Raw genomic sequence first — 21,430 nt, 5'->3', positions numbered from 1 at the left:
ATAATGTAAAAGATTTTCTTTTTTTTATTCCCGCAATACCACACCCTATTGGGAAGTCGACTTTATTTTTATTTACAATTACAATTTACTTTGATTGTGTCGAAGCCTCTCTGAGAGGGAAGGGTATAACAAAAACACCTTACGAAATACAAAACAAAAAGTAGAACGAAACAGACAAAAATGGGGGAAACGACAAAATAATACAAGACCGTACACATTGTAATGTAATTTTAATTTTGGTAAGGTGCTTCAGATATTTAAATGGCTGGATATGGTACATGGGGAATAGAGAGGGGTGTACAGGGTATTGCAGGACGGGATCCCATGTGTCAAGGAAGGATTGGATGTTTAATGTTAATCTTTCAGAAAAGATTGTCATATCTACAGCATATCTGGCAGTAGCATGATGGTTTGAGGCTCAATTGATACCTGGGACCCTTGATGATGTAAAGCCATTTAGCCAAAACATGAGTTCTATACTGTATCAGCATAATGTACAGCTGAATCTAGTCCCACCCCCCGATTCCAATTGAGATCCATTCAAATGCAAATAGTTTTAGTATCGATGTAGGACAACCGGAAAAATAAGATATCCAGACTCTGATGATGTTGATGGGTCACAGACATCAGGAAGTCATGGCATGCAAAGGATATGCAACAAATACAAAACGTTCTCTTATTCGACATTGTTAATTTGACTCAAACATTGAAATGGTTACTACATACAAGTAGTGCTGTAATACAGAATAACAGAAAATAAAATAATAGATCAGAAAAAGCAGTAAAAGACAAGGTGACCCCAAACTTTTGAACGGTCGTGTATATATCTATCAATGCGGTCCATTATTTCTCCAATCTTCTACAAGAGGTAGTTAGTTCCGGGCAGTCAGAACCAGTGATGTCACTAAACTGCCCATGGCCACTACCAGAGCACAGAGCAGGATTTTCCATGACAGTCCCTGAAACACAAAGAGACACTTGATGAAAAATGAGAAATGTAAATAAGAGAAATATAATATAAAAAGTTGAATAGAACATAACATTTAGAATGTATTTTTGTGCCAGAAATGCTTGTTGGCTTACTGCAGGCTTCTTTTTGGAGGGGGACAGGAAGGGGGTGATTTTTTCCCCCAGAACCTCCATTGGTTTGGGCTTCCTCTTCACAGTCTCGCTGTCCCCTGCTTGCCTTTTCACCAGTTTAGACAGCTCAATGTGGATTGCCTAGCATGACAAGCAAATCTGGGTAAAATATTTAACCAAAATATGTGTCTCCAAGTGGACACACATTTTCGACATACCAGAATGTGCCCCAACCCGGTGCATCAGCCATACCACCATGCACCCAGCTCCTGCCAAATAGCTGAAGCTAAGCAGGTGTACGCTTGGTTAGTACTTCGATGGGACACCTCCTGGGAAAACTAAGTTGCTGCTGGAAATGATGTTGGTGGGCCGGTAGGGGGTGATCTGTGCTCTGGTCAAATTATCCCTAATTCCCCAGCGTAGTGATGGGGACACTGTGCTGCAGGAGACACTGTCTCCCTATGGTCATTGGTGGGGGGGTCTCCGGTGTCCTGGCTAAATTTCCAACCCTTTCTTTCAACCAGCCACCTAATCATCCCCTGATTCAGTTGGCAAAAACATTGTTCTCTCCGCTCCACCTCAGCTGGTGTGTGGTGAGCATTCTGGCACAACATGGCAGCCATGCATCACCCAGACAGGTGCTACACACTGGTGGTGGTTAAGGCGAGTTTCCCTCTCATCACTGTTAGGGCACTATATAAATGTTATTATCGATATCTATATAAAATGGGTAAACGTTAGCTACTAAACTACTGTAAAGAATTTATACAATAACAACAAGCACTTTTCTAGTATTAAGGCAGTGTTAGACTATTAAATACAACACAGTTGAAAGGCTAAGTTTTTGAATAATCTGACATTAGGCTACAGTATCATTCAACATACCATAACTACTACAGTATTACCTACATTGTTATCAAACCACAGCGTTCAGTTAAGCATATGTTCCCTGATTGTCTTGCACTGAAAAAAGATGAGGAAAGATGAAGAATGGCTGATTTGACTGTAACAAAAGGGTGGTCTCTGACCTTTGCACAGTAATACATTTTTGAAGTATTCAAACCAGTTCTGATCTTAGTCCCACCTTGGTAGAAGGTTCCAGTCTGAGGGCCATCTTCAGTGTCTCCATGGCCTCCTGGTACTCCCCCTTATCAGACAACAGCTGCAAGCAGACACCATTCTCAAACATACCCATAGCTACAGGCTATGCCACATTTTTCATGCCAAAAAGGTGGGTATTACTGTTTTTTTTAAGCTTTAGATCACAGGTGTCAAACTCCAGTCCTGGAGTGTCTGCTGATTTTCGGGATGTTCCCGGCACCTGTGGTTCATTTAAGTCTTTAATTGGCTAAAGAATCCACACACCTTGTTCTCAAGGCCTTAATTGACAGCTGATTGAAAGGCAACCACAAAAACACAAAAGACACTGCGGCCCCCTGGGAATTCAGTTTGACAACCCTGCCTTAGATGATACTTGTCCTTATTGGAATTGGAATCCTGTTATATGTACTCAAAGAGCACCAGGCAAGAGTCTGTATCATGTGGTCTTGTGTTTAGGTTGGCCCCTATATATTACTGTGACCTGTTGTATACTGAGGGGAAGGATAGGCACGTTAACGTGAGGTTACCTTTCCTTTCCGGAAGAGGGCTTTAACATTGAAAGGGTCCAGGAACAGGACATCCTGGCTGGTGTGCAATGCCTCATCAAACTGCAGCAGTTTCATCTGAGCCGCTGTGAGGTTGTTTAGACACTTCACCCTGCATTCCTGCACCTCCTCCTCTGTCACACTTGTACCCTCTCCGACTGTGGAAGCATGGAGGACATACGGTTCTGTCTATGAGTACCCTGGATTTGGACAGTGACACAATTTACATAATCCATACTGTTGGAGTCAAATAAAATGTTTGCTAAATTGTGGAATTCCAGAGGGAGTCCAGACCCAATTTTCTGTGGCTTTCTGCAATAACTGGCTGAATCGTTTAACTCCATATACTGTAGATGGGGCTAGTCCACCATAATCATTCACTGATTACAGTAGTCCAGGATTTCTCCTTTTTTTGCTTTCCATGGCTTTCCAGCAGTTTGAGTCAACTAAGAGGACCAGAGTATAGCAGAGTTGATTGCTTTGTTGTTTTATGCACAAGCCTAGCGGTAGGAGGCACACGCGTCTGTCATCATTCCTGGTGTATATCAAATACGAACACGGTGTCAGAAGTTGGTGAACTCATGTTTATGTTTTTGTTCGCTCAGTGGGTAGGCTACAAGGTAAATTGACTGCATTTATATAGCATTTTTATCCAAAGTGCTTTAGAATTGATACAATCACAAGGTGGCAGATCAGAAAATGAAGTTGCTTGTCTGTCCTGATGCGACTATGACGTGACTAAGCCAAACACAGTCCAGTGAGATTCCAGCCAGAGTGGGCTCGGATGCTACCTCAGGCTTCTAGAGAAAAACACTATGCACAAATCAAGAAGGAGAGCCTTCTTCACATGTCAGAGGTTTCACCACTACTTCTATGGCTGTGAACTGATTACTGCAGAGATGGACCATAAGCCTCTGACCATAAGCCAGATGTTGATATGAAATACCTCTCAATACCTCTTATTACCATGCCTTGTGGTTATGGTTTATTTATGTATTATTACTACATCTGATGCAACTGTACTTCCACCAACTGCAGGGCAGGGTGGAGTGGGACAATGAGGGGCATGGTGGGTAAGGGTAGGGCAGTGCAGGGCAGGGTGTGGCGGCGGTGACTAAGGGAGATTCACCTCTGGCTTCAGCAGTGAGGAAATACAGGGCCATGCGATAGGACTGCGATGCCATGTCAAACTCCTCCCTCTGGAAGAAGAAGTTCCCCCGCTCCCGTTTCTGGTTGGCACTTCGGATCCGGTCAGAGAGGGGCATGTCCAGGGGGTCTGGCTTGGGCCTGATGTCCAGGAGCTGGAGCTGGTAAAGCAGGGGGCTCCAAGGTGGGATGTCTGGCTCCCTGCCAAAACATGACACATACGAACATGTTTAAAAAAGTGCAGGACCACACCAAAAGATGGGTGCACCTTAATACAAAGATCAGCATAAAACATGAACCCAAGCTGAAATACATCACTCCATTAAAGCAAACCACTTGACGACAGATAGGTCTCTGCTTGCAGCCAGGCCTACACAAAACGATAGATTTGAAGTAGTCACTTATACTGCTGAGCACATCACATGAGACATGAGAACATGTGCTCTACCCACCTCTGCCAAAAACATATTCAAACACACTCACTCATACATCCACACATTTGCACACACATGCACAAACATTAAGCAATGGCAGACAAATAAGTCCCTTTGTTATTCCAGAAAGGACTCAGGTGTCAATTCAAATCAATCAATCAATCTGTCTAAAAAAATGTTGCAGGAGATACTGTACGTGACAAGGGTGATTAATGGATCAATCCTATATAATGAAACTTACGCCAAAGTGTAATGACATTTTAAAGCCAAGGATGCCGTTTGTAGTGTTTTCATCCCTCTTAACACAGAGCGTGGGTTTTACCATCTCTCTGTGGCTTTTTGTGAATTCGGAAATTTCATTAATCATACAGGCCATTGCAAAATACAAATATGATTCAATATGATGCCACAGCAAAATTGTGTGATTGCACCACCAGTTAGTGGCACCAGCAACACCAGTTGAAAAAGTTAGACTGGAGGCCTGTCTATATATTTGCAAGTATTGTATAACTATTTTGTTAACTATTATATGTATTTAGCCAAGTAGATATCTAGGATTAAGCCAACTGATTCCCTGTTCACTAGAAGTCTGGCGCTATTTAACATTAGCCTAAGAAATCATTAGGTGGCACTGTTTACCAAGCTAACAAGATAACCACTGACAGGGTAACATTATCTAGGGCTCACCAGTAGGTGGCAACTCCACAAGGAGAGCTAGGTGTTGGTCATGGCGAGAAAGTATTTGCATTTATTTATTGTCCATCCTGAAGAGCACCTCTCATACATGTTTGTCCATTGGAAATACAGAAGAGAGAGTTGTGTTAATATGAATCACTTTACTAACAAGAGTGGAAGAAATTACATTTACTCCCGTCGCCTATTTTCTAAAGTCAGTAATTTTACTTTTCCGGACGTTTTTGCTTAATTTTTTATTGCACTTACTATACATTTGAAATCAGATCTGCATAGTTTGTAGTAGACATGACCAATTTCTTCTTCATACCCTAGCCATGGCCAACGCTCTAACCAATAAGATAAGGAGGGTCTAATACTCTTGTTCTCATATTCATCTGAATCTTGTTATTTTCAGCTGTTTCTTCAATGCTATTATGTGTGGCTTTTGACCGGAAGCAGGGGGGGATCTTAAAAACATGGCAGTAGTAACCAAAGCGCAGTAGCCCTGTAGTGTGCGCAGTGAGGCTTACATCATTGGTAATAGGTCCAGTCCTACGGGAATACAAATCTCGCGGGATACCCATCGGACAATACAGGAGGGCTTGTGGATCCCACTGGCACACTGGGCCGGTTAAACGCTTTATCAGCTGGCCGGGGGGTCGTCAACATACTGTCGGGCCACTGGTCCAGTGCTTATGCCAAGCCCTGGCCATCACTATTATCTCACTGATCTGTGACCCATTGAAAACATAACATTAAAGACAAAGTAATCCAAGTAAAGTAATCTCAATAGATTGTTTTATTCATTATGCATACTCCATATACCTGTGGAACGCAGTTTATTAAGACGTTGAGTGACTGCAGACAGTATCCCCTCTATACCCTCCCACACACAGAACAATCCAAACTGCTCATTTTAGTGTCACACATACAGTGGTGTGAAAAAGTGTTTGCCTGATTTCTTATTTTTTTGCATGTTTGTCACACTTAAATGTTTCAGATCATCAAACAAATTTCAATATTAGTCAAACACAACACAAGTAAACACAAAATGCAGTTAAAAAAAAAAAAAATCCAAACCTACATGGCCCTGTGTGAAAAAGTGATTGCCCCCTAAACCTAATAACTGGTTGGGCCACCCTTAGCAGCAACAACTGCAATCAAGCGTTTGCGATAACTTGCAATGAGTCTCTTACAGCGCTGTGGAGGAATTTTGGCCCACTCATCTTTGCAGTTGTAATTCAGCCACATTGGAGGGTTTTTCGAGCATAAACCGCCTTTTTAAGGTCATGCCACAGCATCTCAATAGGATTCAGGTCAGGACTTTGACTAGCCACTCCAAAGTCTTCATTTTGTTTTTCTTCAGCCATTCAGAGGTGGACTTGCTGGTGTGTTTTGGATCATTGTCCTGCTGCAGAACCCAAGTTCGTTTCAGCTTCAGGTCACGAACAGCCCCAGACCATCACACTACCACCACCATATTTTACTGTTGGTATGATGTTTTTTTTCTGAAATGCGGTGTTACTTTTACACCAGATGTAATGGGACACACACCTTCCAAAAAGTTCAACTTTTGTCTCGTCAGACCACAGAGTATTTTCCCAAAAGTCTTGGGGATCATCAAGATGTTTTCTGGCAAAATTGAGACAAGCCTTAATGTTCTTTTTGCTCAGCAGTGGTTTTCGTCTTGGAACTCTGCCATGCAGGCCATTTTTGCCCAGTCTCTTTCTTATGGTGGAGGCATGAACACTGACCTTAACTGAGGCAAGTGAGGCCTGTAGTTCTTTGGATGTTGCTGTGGGGTCTTTTGTGACCTCTTGGATGAGTCGTCGCTGCGCTCTTGGGGTAATTTTGGTCGGCCGGCCACTCCTGGGAAGGTTCACCACTGTTCCATGTTTTCGCCATTTGTGGATAATGGCTCTCACTGTGGTTCGCTGGAGTCCCAAAGCTTTATAAATGGCTTTATAACCTTTTCCAGACTGATAGATCTCAATTACTTTCTTTCTCATTTGTTCCTGAATTTCTTTAGATCTCGGCATGATGTCTAGCTTTTGAGGATCATTTGGTCTACATCACTTTGTCAGGCAGGTCCTATTTAAGTGATTTCTTGATTGAGAACAGGTATGGCAGTAATCAGGCCTGGGTGTGGCTAGAGAAATTGAACTCAGGTTTGATAAACCACAGTTAAGTTATGTTTTAACAGGGGGGGGCAATCACTTTTTCACACAGGGCCATGTAGGTTTGGATTTTTTTCTCCCATAATAATAAAAACCTTCATTTAAAAACTGCATTTTGTGTTTACTTGTGTTGTGTTTGACTAATATTGAAATTTGTTTGATGATCTGAAACATTTAAGTGTGACAAACATGCAAAAAAAAAAAAGAAATCAGGAAGGGGGCAAACACTTTTTCACACCACTGTATGTAGGCCCAGAACTCTGACGAAATCCCCTCGGAATTCTGACGAATTTGAACGTTGAAACAAGTGAAAACAACATTGTCCCCTCTCGCAAGTTAGTAGTAGCTAGCTAGGTAGCGAGTAGCTAGTTCATATTAAAAGTGAAAGAAAACAAAAATAATGTTTAAAAGTAGAATTAACTATAGAGGAGCCAAGTGGGCTTAATTTATATGCAATGAATACGGCAAGCACTTTTACTAGAATGGGGCAGTGTACATTGCTTTGTAGTTTGTCAGCACTAGGCAGACTACCTCAAGCGGCAGACAACATTTTGAATTTGTTCAGAATGTATCCCAATATTGGCTGAAGTTAACACTAGACAGATTTGCCTGTCACAACGATTATCTCTCTAATCACTATTTCTCTCACTTAGGCTACATAAGTAGCAAGTTATATTTCTGAAACAGGAAGTGACTAATTTAAAGAAACCGGAAGTGACGTGTTTCCCAAAACCGGACATGATTTTTTCCCGAAAACCGGAAGTGACATATGTCCGAAAACCAGAAGTTACATATATTCTATTTTACAGGTTCCCCCCCCAAAAAAAACCGAAACTGGAAATTACGTATTTCCGCAAAACTGGAAGTGACGTAGTTTTGCAAAACCAAAAGTGACAAGTTTTTCTGAAACCGGAAGTCACATTTTTAGAAGCCGGAAGTGACAGGAAGAGAATGGAATGGAGCAGTTTATTGGAAATTTCAGCCAAATGTACTTGCACACATATGTGGGTTGTGCTCACAAATCAGCCCGGTGCATAACATATATACTCTTCTCCAATGTCCATGGTGCAAGGTTGAGACCGGAGCACATAGAGAGAACAAGCGAGTCTGTGACATTGAACGTCAAAGTAAAGCAACCTGGCTGGCTGTGCAGCTGAAATGTTTCACTATGTTTTCATAAGTATTTATGTTCTTATTTTGGTTCATCATTTTTTGCTATTAACAGGGGGAAGAGTAAAGATGATCATTTCCTAATATGTTTTTCTGGTGTTGGAACTCGCCATCTCTCTCACTTGATAACATAACCTAATAAATTGCTGGTGACAATCACCACATCTCACAATCTGGGGTTGTCACACTGCGTATACGTGTGTTAGCTTTTAAGCTTTTGTCCCTGACTTTTTCTTTGTTTTTTACATTACATTACATTATTGGCATTTGGCAGACGCTCTTATCCAGAGCGACGTACAACAAAGTGCATACCCATAACCAGGGATAAGTTCGCTGAAAGACCCTAGAGGGAAGTACAATTTCAACTGCTACCTGTACAACAAAGATAAGGACAAGGGCCCTTTTTTTTTTTTTTTTTTTTTTTTTTTTTTTTTGAACAAACAAACAAACAAACAGAGCAAAAGTGACCAAAGTTAACTATCCAAACACTGCTTACCTAGCCAACTAAAAATACCGATTCACAAAGCAAGTCACAGAGACAACAATTAAGGTTCACAGGGAGGTAGGGAGGGATGGGGAGAGGTGCTGCTTGAAGAGGTGTGTCTTCAGCTTGCGCTTGAAGGTGGGGAGAGATTCAACAGTTCTGACCTCAACGGGGAGTTCGTTCCACCACCGTGGAGCCAGAACAGACAGTAGTCGTGAGCGTGAGGTGGAGGTGTTTTCCAGTACAATCTAGGACATCTGGCCTCTGCCTCTCCAGTCCCTATCTATTTATCCCTCACTATCAATTGCTTTACTGGCATGATGTAGCTACATATGCTTATTGCCAAAAAATCAAAAATAGACAAAGAATACATGTATTTCATACATTTAAAGCATAATAAACAGCTTTGAATATTAAGCTGTACTTGCTTTCATCATGTATATGTGCTGCTGCATCATGTGAATTAGTTGTAACAATAAACGTAGCATTGAACTATTTACTACTAATTAACAGTTGGCCTATATTATTACATACACTCACTGAGCATTTTATTAGGTATTTTTTTCCATGGCCGGATTTGCTCAGAACACGTTGATTAATGTAGTGAATGACTGCGGTACAGTTCTGGAGGGGAAATTCACACCGCAGATTTTCCTCTGGAAATCCCGCAGAAAACCCCAAAAAAGTCTGCAGATTCTGTCTGGGCCTACTCATATCCTATGCCTAGCATATGTCCTTCATTAAGAAAGACGCTTAGACGCTTGGACCATTTCTTATAAATCAATTTATTTTCAAACTTCATATATAAATTATGGACAGTGAAAAGCTGGTGAAATACAAATTTACAACACTTCAGTTTACATTGAACCTGAGAGTCAAAGATGTGAATAAGGTAATATTCTGCTTCACAATCCTCCTGCCAGCATGTGTACACAATATGAAACTGGTATGTATTACTGCTCAAGTCCAACAAGGCAATCTAAAAGTACACTTGTATTACAGTAATTCAGTCTTTTGATTCATTAACATTATTGTCCATTTGAAGTACATTATGTTCTGGAGGAACACACAGCAGCAGGAGTGGGAGTAGAAGTAGTAGAGGTACCAGATGGAGACAGAGAGATGGGAGGAGACTGGTGGTCGCTAGGGGCTGGTGACAGAGAAGAGACAATGCATTCATTATTGTCAATATGAGAGTCAGGCATATTGTCACTTTTCGCTTACATTTCTTGGGCACAATGCATCATAATGGAATAAATGTCATACCAAATTAAATAATTAAGTCTCAGGCACATATTTTGTATTACGTCTTCATGTCTCATTTCAGTACAGAGTCATACAGTTAAGTTGAGGATGTGCACTTGTGACAACTTGTCTCATCAGTGGCTTGTTGTGACACTATATGAGATAAGTTTGCACATGAGATTTGTGAACAAAAAGAAACACAACCAAGTCATTCTGAATATTGTTTCTTTTTTTTTCATTAAAAATTCAAGACTAAATATGACTTCATCAGATGAACTGGTGGCTATTTACCTGGGTGGGGCGCCATACACAAACACACACACAGGCAGGCACACAGACACACACCAGTACTCACTTCCAACCTAATTACAAAGGAAAGACAAAGCAATGCCAATCCTCAAATAAACGTTTTTGTATATAATTAAGAACGATCTTAACCTTGGAGGCTTAATGAACTGTGTAGGGTTAAAATAACAATGACAAACAAAAAAATAGTAAACATTTGTGGGATGATTCCTGCAAGCACATAATTTTTGTATCAATAATGCAAATATTGACATAATCTTTAAATGAAAAGTAAGGTCTGCAGCAGGAATGACATCATGTGTTGGTAATGACAGTGTGTACTGGAAATTAGTAGATGTGCAAACAACTTATGGAAACATTTTATTTGTAACCATGTTAACATGAACAATTTTTAAAACATTCATAACTAAAAAAAACAACAATGCCCAGCAATATTCAAAAAGAATAGAGAGAGAATTCACAAAAGAAGAGAATTGACAAAACAATTTCGTCAGAACCCTAGAATGCTCAATGCCACACCAACGCAGACAACAAAACGCAGAAGAGAGTAACAAACTGAAATATCTTAATGCTACCTTTCCTTTAGATAGTGTGGTTCTTTTGTCATGCATGTCAGAACAGATACGCCATTCACCACAGGCTTCCAAAACACATGAACCAGCAGTCAGAGTCCAAACCCACATGGCTCTTTGTCATTGGATCGGGCTCAGGCACAAGTCCAAGTACGATCCCTGATTGATACATGATGTCATCTCTCATTGGCATAAACAATCTGATGGGGCCAATGGAACTCATTGTCTTGATGAGAGCACCATGCTCTGCATTAAAGTCAATGATTTTATTTTATTTGCACATTTTAATTAGGGAAATAACTGGTGGGATAATACATCTAGTAATTTCTGCCACATCCTGTCATTACCATCACAGCTAAATTAGAGTTGCAAATGAAAAAAACAAAACAGTTTTTGGCTAATAATGGCAAGGTACTTAATAATATTGTGTGCAAGTAGTATGTTTAGATGTGTTCTATAGCCTGTATCTAGTGTTGGGCAGAGCTACTTCAGCTTTAACTACATTTCCCAGTAGCCTAGCCTGAGTAAAATAGAAGTTTAAAGTAAAAAGTAAAGTAGAAATCAAGTAGAAATATACTTCTATTGACATAAATGTAAAATCATTAGACCAGTATCATTACTGGACATACAGTAGTTCTATGTATAAAAAGGACTGTAAGTCCTGTACAGATCACTACAGCACTATAACCTCGTAATAGTATTCATGGTTTCATTTAAAATCCAATGTGCTGGAGTACAGAGCTAAAACACACTCTACCCTGAATAAAAAGTGCTCCCCAAAAATCTGTCATTGCCCCCCAATAAGATCAGTCTTGAGCTGGGTGCATATGAATATTTTGTATATAATTATGCCACAAATCTCCTTCCATAATAACCAGAAGTCTACATGATAATAGCAAGACAAGAAATGTTATACTATACCATTTATTTTGCACTCTGGTCGAAAATATATCTCTCCAACCTCCTCATTTTCCATTGGAAGTAGTTACATAAGCTGCTATTCCAGTCCGTCTGGAATCCTTCAAGCAAAATAAAATCGAATTGTATTTTTAGGAGAATATGAATATGTTTACAGTGAAAATATGAAAGGAATTAAGCCGATAAATCACCCACCCAAAACAGCATTGCATACAAAAAATACTGATAACATTGTTCATTTTATAAGTATTTAGCATCCTGTTAAAATTTGTATGGCTACGTACACTCAGTGGGTACTTCATTAGGTATTAATTACACTTATTTTTAGACTCATTAAGTCTTCTGCTGCTGCAGCCTATCCACATAGAGGTTTGATGCGATGTGTGTTTCTTCCCTATTCTGACATTTGGTCTGAAAAACAGCTGAACTTCTTGATGTCGTCTGCATGCTTTTATGCATTTAGTTGCTGCTACATGTTTGGCTGACTAAATATTTGTATTAACAAGCTGGTGTACAGGTCTACTTAATAAAGTGTTCACTGAGTGCGTATGCCTTAATGTTAATTCATGGCTATCCAAAAATACATAATGATGTGATTGCTCATGCAACATCTTACCTGCAAGCTTTAAAACGTATCCTTTATAGCTAGAAAAAGCTTGTGATCGGGGATGTTTCTTCTTTTGTTGATGTCAGCTTCAGGTTTAAAATTCTTCATGTACTGTAAGGGGGTATAGAGTGGCACAGCAGTTAAGGCTTGGGTTCAATGCAGTTTCCAGACCCAAGAATGGCTGAGTATGTCTGCATGAGGGAGCAGCCAAAATTGGGCCACCACTCCGAGGGTGGGGGGTGGGACTCAGCGGGGAGGATTGCCACAATAAAGTGTCCCTGATTGCCTCGGGATCACGGTCCAGGGCTAGAGACAGCACGGTTTGAAGAAGGTGTGTTGTTCTCATTCCGGCAGGGTTACAGATGTGAATCCTCAAGAGTACATGGGGGATTGACAATAAACAGGCCACCAAATTGGAATCAGAAACAAAAACAAATAATAATAATAATTTTTATGTATGACATGGGGACAACTTGTCTGTCAAATCTGTGCAATCTGCACAAATGTGTATACACGTTCATAAACCAGGATAAAAAAAATAAATAATAAAACAAAAGGATGGGGTCAGCAAGGGGCTAAAATGACTAACATCTTACTAATGTGCTGAGGCAGAGGGACCCCATATTTACAGAAATATTTTGTTTTTGGAGCCTTACAAGAAGTGTGTGAGTTTCATTGTTTCAGTTTCAAGGCTACACCTTTAATCTCATTACCCACTATTTTGTTGGAGTGCGTGTGTCTCTCTTCAGACATTTATATTTAGAGACCAAACCACTATCCTTATCTAGCTACTATCCTGAAAAAGGAGGGTTTTAATCCCGCCAATATGCTGAGGTAGAGATGATATGAAGGAACCCCATATTAACTGAAACAAGGCAATGTCCACCCTGATTTGAGCACTGAGGTTTGTTATTCAATAAATGTGCATACATTAACTCAATTATTCTACACTGAAAGATTTTTTTATTTATTCCAGGAGGCCTAGTACTTTATGTCATGAGTTCTTAGTGAGAGTGAAATATCAAATACCATAATCCAGTAAAAAAAAAAACTGTTATATGTGACTGATGTTTTAAGGCACCTAATTGTATATATTTGGCATGTTCAAAATGCTCCCTATCAAAAAGCAATCCACAAAACATTTAAGCAGTATGTTTTGATGACAGCTTCCACAGCCATTGTAAATGATAGCAGTTAGCAGGCTACTCTTGTCTATAGTCAAAACTCAAACTAACTAAAAAATAGCAATATTAATTTCATTTAACACATAGGATATTGAAAGTGACCAATCACATGAGTGGATACATCTTTATCCAATCTTTATCCAACGAGGACAAGCCACTTACACGCAGGTGTAAAATGACCACCTCCAGGAGGCTGATGAGATGCCAAGTAGGAGTGTGGATTATGCTGTGGATTATGTTTTTTATGATGCCCTTCTTGACATAGATTATAAATACATAGCATCTTTACTGGCTTCCATCAAGACAGATTTTCTTACTGTATATATGTGCTGTGAGTGAGTGTGTGTGTGTGTGTGTGTGTGTGTGTGTGTGTGCCTGCATACACAAATGGATGTGTGTGCATGTCCGTGTATACACTCAGTGAGCACTTTATTAGGTATTTATTAGACTTATTTGTTTCCCACAGAACTGCTTCTCACTGGATGTTTTTTTGTTTTTCGCGCCATTCTCTGCAGACCAACTCTAGAGTCTGTTGTATGTGAAAATCCCAGGAGTTCAGCAGTTTCTGAGATATTCAAACCACCCTGTATGGCACCAACAATCATTCCACGGTTAAAGTCACTTAGATCGTATTTCTTCCCCATTCTGACATTTGGTCTGAAAAACAGCTAAACCACTTGACCATGTCTGCATGCTTTTATGCATTTAGTTGCTTGCATTAACAAGGTGGTGTACAGGTCTACCTAACAAAGTGCTCAGTCAATGTATGGAGTGAGTGTGTCTGTGTGCACATATGTGTCTGTGTTATATGCAATATTTATTCAGTGCAGTAGATGTCTCTGAGTTCCACAAGTTCCACAAGTATTCCACAAGTATCCTCCACTGCCATATATGATATACGCCGTTTTCGTCATCTCCTGACTGAGAAAGCCACCCAGCTCCTAGTCCAGGCGCTCGTCATTTCCCGCCTGGATTACTGCAACTCCCTCCTAGCCGGTCTCCCAGCGTGTGCCATCAAGCCCCTTCAGCTGGTCCAGAATGCTGCAGCCCGCCTGATCACCAGTCAGCCCAGGTCGGCTCATGTCACCCCCCTTCTCATTGGCCTCCACTGGTTTCCTATTGCCGCACGCATCCGTTTCAAGGCCCTAGTGTTGGCATTTCAGGCTGCTAAGGGGACTGCCCCACCTTACATACAATCCCTGATCACTCCCTACTCCCCAGCTAGATCACTCCGGTCTGCCAGCTCTGGTCGCCTTATGGTCCCCTCTCTACGTGCACCTGGCGGTCGAACTGCACGTTCACGCCTGTTTTCCGTTCTGGTTCCTCAGTGGTGGAATGACTTGCCTACCACTGTCAGAACAGCAGAATCCCTCCCCCTATTTCGACGCAGACTGAAAACCCACCTTTTCAAACTCTACCTTAGTCCTTCCTCCTGATTTCCCCTGCCCCTCCTTTCTGATATCCCTATCCTTGTCTAACCCCCCCCCCCCCCCCCCCCCAAAAAAAAAAAAAAAAGCACTTATGATGACAACTATGTTTAGAACAGCATTTCATGTGTATTTTGCTAGTTCTGGATGTGATGCTCTGACTTATGGTAGAACCTATGCACTTGTAAGTCGCTTTGGATTAAAAGCGTCTGCCAAATGACTAAAATGTAAATGTAATGTACTAACTGAACCTGCACCTGCTCAGGCTGTATTCCGTCAGTGGCGTATGACAGTGGCAGTTCATTCTGGCTCATACCTTCCCAGAAGTTTGTATGTGTATTGTGAATCTGCCAGCAGCATGGTGATCTCTTTCAGCTCCATGGACAGTGCACACTCTTCCAGGGCCTGCGCAGGAAACAAGACAGCTACATCACCTCTCCTTGTGAATGCATGTCAGCACTGTATATTCAACAATTTTCTCTTCTTTGACACTGCACATATAACACTCCTCCTTGCATTTTCACAGTAAATTCAAACGGTGAAGTTTAACTCTCTTCTGCGATTTAACACTGCACATAAAACACTGTACATAGGTCAACACTATATGAATAATTTCAAATTAATACATAATTATAATGGTTTATAGAAATGCTGTAAATATCTTGGAATAGACTGCACTTTTGAGTATATTTAACTACATTGCGATAATACCGCAAATCAAGATAATTTTGGCCAGGATAATAATTTTCATTCCATCCCTAAAACAAACTGCCACCGACTGAAACTGAACACCAAGTAGTCACCTTCTATCTGCCTCTCTCATAATAGACCTGTGCGCCTCAGAAGCCTCCCGCCCACCTAAGGCCTCACCTGGTTGACATCACCCTCGCCGATGACAAAGGTAAGTTTGGTGTCCTTCTCCACCACTGTCCTGTCTTCCAGCACCCCCTGCAGCCGCACTGTCACCTCCTGACCCCATATGGGCTGGGGAGCATCCTCGGGGCCTGGCTCCAGAACCTTTTTCCGCAACAGCCTGTCCTCTGCACAGGGAGAGAGGGGGAGCAAAGAAGGGTAAAAACATGGCGTAGATATGGAAGGAGACAGAGGGTAGTAAGGAGAGAGAAGGGGGGGGGGGAGTTGAGGGAAGGAGAGCAGGGGGTTGAAAAAGCAGGCAGTGATGAACTAAGGGGTAGGATGAATCTGCTTTTCACATTGGGGAGCCTGTTTAAGAACAAACAGCTACTGCCTGCCTTTATGATGGTCAATGATAACATATAACAAACAATGTATAAAGTCTTCGTTTAACTTCAAAGGGTGGTTTTGGGCATTTTGACTTTTGAATGAACTGAGGAGGATATCATAGTTCTGCATTCAGGAATGGTAAAATAAATCCTTCCAAATGTGTTATGTAACCTTATCATAAATTGTAGGAAAAGACTCATGGCTGTCATCTTTACCAGGGGTGTTTGCACAAAGCATTAAACCAGGGGATCTAATGATTGTTGAACCTGTTTTTTGGGGGACATTTATTTGAAAAATGTAAGAATTTGGTTCCAATTCAAGGGTACCAATTCTGGAGCCCACTGTATATAGTAAAATCTGTAAGTATTTGTTCAGTGGTACAATTTTGTACCACTCTGTAATCCAGCACAAAATAAAATAAAATAATGAATTTGAGGTTAAAGCACAGACTGTCACATTTAATTTGAGAGTTTTCAAATCCATATTTGGTGATCCATGTACGAATTACATACCTATTTACACATAATCCCCTCATTTTAGGGGAACAAAAGTAATTGGACAGTTGGCCTCTCAGCGGTTTCTGATTAGTCAGTTGTATGCAATCACTTCCTATGTGCTGGTCTAAGGAGGTTTTCAGTATCTAGTCTTGATTCTAGGCTTTTGATTGTCTGAGTCTGTTATTAACATTTGTCAACATGACGACCAGAGTTGTGCTATTGAAAGTCAAGGAAGCCATTATGTGACCTATTTTGTGCTAGTCTTATGCACAAAGTTTAGCATTGAATATCTATGCTTAGCATTGAATATTTTCATATAATAATTAGGTATTCACATATAATTTCTAAGTCAAGGACCAACCCAGAACTTTCTATCTCTGGCTAGGTAAGCGGTTTGTTCATACATTTGCGTGTTGCGGTATTATGATAAAAAAAACCCCATAAAAATAAAAAAAACAATGATCAAATAGGCCCTGGTCCTTATCTTTCTTGTGCAGGTAGCAGATGAAATTGTACTTCCCTCTAGGGTATTTCAGCGCACTTATCCTTGGTTATAGGTATGTACTTGCACTTTGTTGTACGTTGCTCTGGATAAGAATGTCAGCCAAATGCCATTAATGTAATGTAATGTAATGTAAGAAATCAACAGGCATTTCCACATGAGTTTTCCCAAAACTGCACCCAGATGTCCTCACATGATTGAAAATGAATGTAGATTAATGAAAATGTATTAAAGCATGTCCAAAGTGTCCAAAAATCTCTGCTCCCTTGTGGTTGATTCATGAACGTCTCAAATTATTGTTGCTTTCACATTTATGTCATACAAAAAACTGTGACATAATAAAACCACAAAACCACAGATTGTTAAAAAGACACTTAACAACTGGTATCCCTGTTAGTGAAAACAGCAGTTTAGGTTCTTATTAGTTCCTTATTTGGAATGCAGGGTAATAAAATAGCAAGCTCCCCCATGCCATGCTAACAGTTTACAACTCTGACCTAGTCACAGACTCAGACAATAAATGGCATACGGTATTCTAACAATACTTGATACCATTTCTCCACATAAAAATAACTTGTTCAAATATAAGAACAAAAATATACAATTTAATAGTTGCATGAATACATTATACATATGAACACATAGTTTCTTTTTCTTAGCTCACTTTTATCCCACGTCCAGCTGACATATTTCCAATTTGGTGGAAATACAAGTTTGTTTTGCTAATAATTCAATCCAGACAGCAATTTTCAAGAAAATAATGTTTTTGGCGGGACTATACCTAAGCAAATGTCGTCTTGAACGTCTTATTGTTACGTAAATGTATTGCTTGATCATTTCAGTACTGAACTAATGTAAAACATGGCATACTTTTTGTACAAGGTTTCCTACCCTTTCCAACAAGGTTAAATATTCATATTCAGGTGACGGCAGTTTAGGAATATCGCTGCCTTCGCATTGTAGAATTAATGTACAGACTTGCGATAGATGCAAACCTGTAATTGTACTGGCTAGCGGGGCTATCAGGGCTCTGGTTAACTAATTTAATTTACTATTTTAAATGTGATGCAGATTTGTTAGAAAGTATTAGGTTGAGTAATCTTTTTGGAGAGCTTTTTGAACACTTTACAGCTTTATAAAAACATACTCTCATATAAATGTCTAGAACACATGAAGGCTCATTTTCTTTATATGTTGTATCAAATAATCTGTTTGATAGATAAATACACTTTTCTGACTATTCATGTGTCTGGATAAAATGATATGCAGATGTTTTGTATTTGGAGAGATTTGGGGATACTTGAGGGCATCTGGGTGCAGTTTTGGGAAAATTAATGTGGAAATTGAATGCCAATTCAATTCGATATATTTACCAAATTCGTTACACAAGTTGACATCAGGTTTGTGCAGGAATATAAAGTAGTTCTGGGTTTGTCCTTGACTTAGAAATTGAGATATTTATGTCTAAACTATAAGAACATAAGGAGTTTTGTCATTTTGTTGTATTTTAGTGTAACCTTTGTGTACACTGTATGTCCATGTTTTGACATACATTTTCTGTTTATGCCTCTTCTTTAATTGAAGTGTTCAACTATGTGTGTGCAGTAAATAGTTTTTGAGATATTAACACTTGTATGGGACTAGTACAAAATAGGTGGATATTAATATTGGGGGGGGGGGGGGGGGGGCAAAGTGCAAAGCGTTAAACAACCTGCATCACATTTAAAACTGAACTTTACATCAAAATTTGTTTAACCACAGCCCTGTTAGCCAGTACAATTACAGGATTATCTATAGCAAGTCTAAATCCTGTAATTAATATATTCATTCTGTTATGTGAAAGCAGCAACTGTCCTTCACCTGAATATGACCCATTACAAGAAAACCCCATACAAGAATTGTACCATGTTTTAATTTGTTCAGTTGTGAAATGACAAAGCAATACATTCACGCAACAATAAGAAGTAGTTCAAGAAGGTATTCGCTTAGGTATAGTCCCCCAAACATACACTTCTCAAAAATGGCTGAGCAGATTACGAGATACTTTCCCCCCCATTTCAGCTTCCTATCAATTTTATACATTCATCTGTCTCTATGTGACCACCCCCTTACTAATTTCCCATCAGTGAAACATGGAATGTGGAGCTAATATAGTTCCCTGTTATGACATCATTGGGCCATTGTGAGCCACGTACCTGTGATGTCCACCCAGTCCTCTGCCAGGAATAGCTCCCCAAAACTAGCGGAGGCCCACTCATCTGAGTTATACTCTGGGAAGAGGCTCTCCTCTAATCCCTCCTTCTCCTCTGGTTCTGTCTCCTCTCCACCCAAGGGTATCAAAAAGCGTACCCTCTTCCCAAAACTATGAGTCTTCCCCAACGTCCTGCTATCCTCCTCCTGACAGGCATTGGTGGCTGAGGCCACAAAATCAGGGATGTCACTCACAACAGTAGTCTGTCCCTGACTCTTATTTTTTTCCTCCTCTGCTTGAAATTCCTCTTGTTCTGGCCAGGAATTTGGGGTCAACCCCTCAACAGCAACAGGGTCTGGTATGGCCTCGGTCTCCATGGTGACACCTCCTTCTCCGCTGGCATTCCCAGATGCTGCCCCACTTCACCGCAGGAAACCTAAACAGCCCCAGTCGTCTCCCAAAGGTTTCACTGTGGTCTTCCAGTAGTCTACCAAGCACTGGCTCTCTCCACAAGCAGGACGAAGAAGAGGCGTGATCCAGTGTATCAGTGACAAAAAAGCTCTTTCTCTGTCCACCCCGGAGCTGAATCTTCAGGGTTTTTACCACCGTCAGGAATTCTCTAAAGCTTGCACCCACATGGGTCTGTAATTCTATTACAGCCTGGCTCATTACCGGCTCAACATAGTGCAAAACCCTCCCACTCACAAACCCCCCTGCTTGGAGGAGCAGTGCTGCGGTATCCTGGCTACCGAAACCTACAGCCACACCTTGGTGGCTGTCCCGAATGCCTCGATCTCAACTCTTTCCTGTGGAAGTGGAAGTAATGAAGTAAAAAATGTGCAATGTAGAGAAACCATGTGGTTTCGTGGAGCTATTTTGGTCAATAGGCGATTAGGATTAGGAGAGCAAAATCTATCTGACCCAATGTATGTAAGCTTCTTAATGACACCTCATCCAAGCCCATGGTGCACTTCTCTAAAAACTCTATAGCAAACCACAAATGAGTTTGGGATAGAGTTTCAGGGGGCAGCCTGTAGTGTAGTGGCTAAGGTACATGACTGGGACCCACAAAGTTGTTGGCTCAATCCAACGGTGTTGCCACAATAAGATCCACGGGTTAAGGGCCCGTGAGCAAGGCCCTTAACCCCACATTGCTCCAGGGGGGATTGTCCCCTGCTTAGTCTAACCAACTGTAAGTCACTTTGGATAAAAGCATCAGCTAAATAACATATAATGTAAAGAGTTCTTCAAGGAAGAAAATATTATTTGTTGAAAACTCCCCTATAACAAACTATGAATTTGTGTTGTGTAATTGTGGAATTGTGTACATCTGCAATGCGTAAAATCTCACACAAGAATCAATTTAGAGAACACACAAAGTAGATCTTGCCTACAATGCATCAGCAAAGATCTCTTTGGCAGAATCCTTGCTGGTGGATTGTAGGGTTCCCTCATAACACATATAATTAAGGCACCTTCACATAACAAATTAGCCCAGATTGAACTTCAGTGTGCTTTACTGTGCCTCTGTGGCAGTTTGAAACAAGTTATAGAATAGCTCTGTCAAAACATTGTGATGTAGAATAATGTCAAGAACAGAATATCTGGAAAGAAGTGCAGAAAATGGGATCTTTATTTTCAAGGTCAGACAGTCCAGATTCAATAGCCAGCAAACCAGATAAACAGTTTGTCATGAATGGACAGACGAGGGTCAGAATCCGGGCAGACAGGGCAATGGAGAGCAGACGAGACAGTCAAACACAGGCAAGGGTCGTAACCAGGAGACCAGTCAGAGAGGAGATTGGGCTAGGAGGAGGATAAGGGCAGAGGATCATGGGCTGGGCGAAAGGACTGGAGCAGGGCGAAGGAGCTAAGGGCGGGCTTGGAAGTGGGTCAGGAACACACAGGAACAGGACCTGGGAAATCA

General features: G+C 40.8%; 1 protein-coding gene across 1 annotated transcript; it reads right to left on the bottom strand.

Annotated features, from left to right (window-relative positions):
• Window positions 1-248: 248 nt before the first annotated feature.
• On the bottom strand, window positions 249-19,880 carry fkbp16 (FKBP prolyl isomerase 16). The gene is made up of 8 exons (XM_061246926.1): window positions 19,508-19,880; window positions 15,942-16,111; window positions 15,388-15,476; window positions 3,856-4,073; window positions 2,709-2,884; window positions 2,165-2,242; window positions 1,084-1,221; window positions 249-959 (listed from the first exon to the last, which is right to left on the bottom strand). Exons 1-8 carry the CDS (start codon window positions 19,878-19,880, stop codon window positions 873-875), a joined length of 1,329 nt encoding a protein of 442 aa, XP_061102910.1. The 3' UTR covers window positions 249-872.
• Between the last annotated feature and the right edge of the window lie 1,550 nt (window positions 19,881-21,430).

The sequence above is a fragment of the Conger conger genome, chromosome 6 (genome assembly GCF_963514075.1).
Source record: "Conger conger chromosome 6, fConCon1.1, whole genome shotgun sequence".
Classification (NCBI taxonomy): domain Eukaryota; kingdom Metazoa; phylum Chordata; class Actinopteri; order Anguilliformes; family Congridae; genus Conger; species Conger conger.
This window is presented reverse-complemented; position numbering and strand designations above follow the sequence as displayed.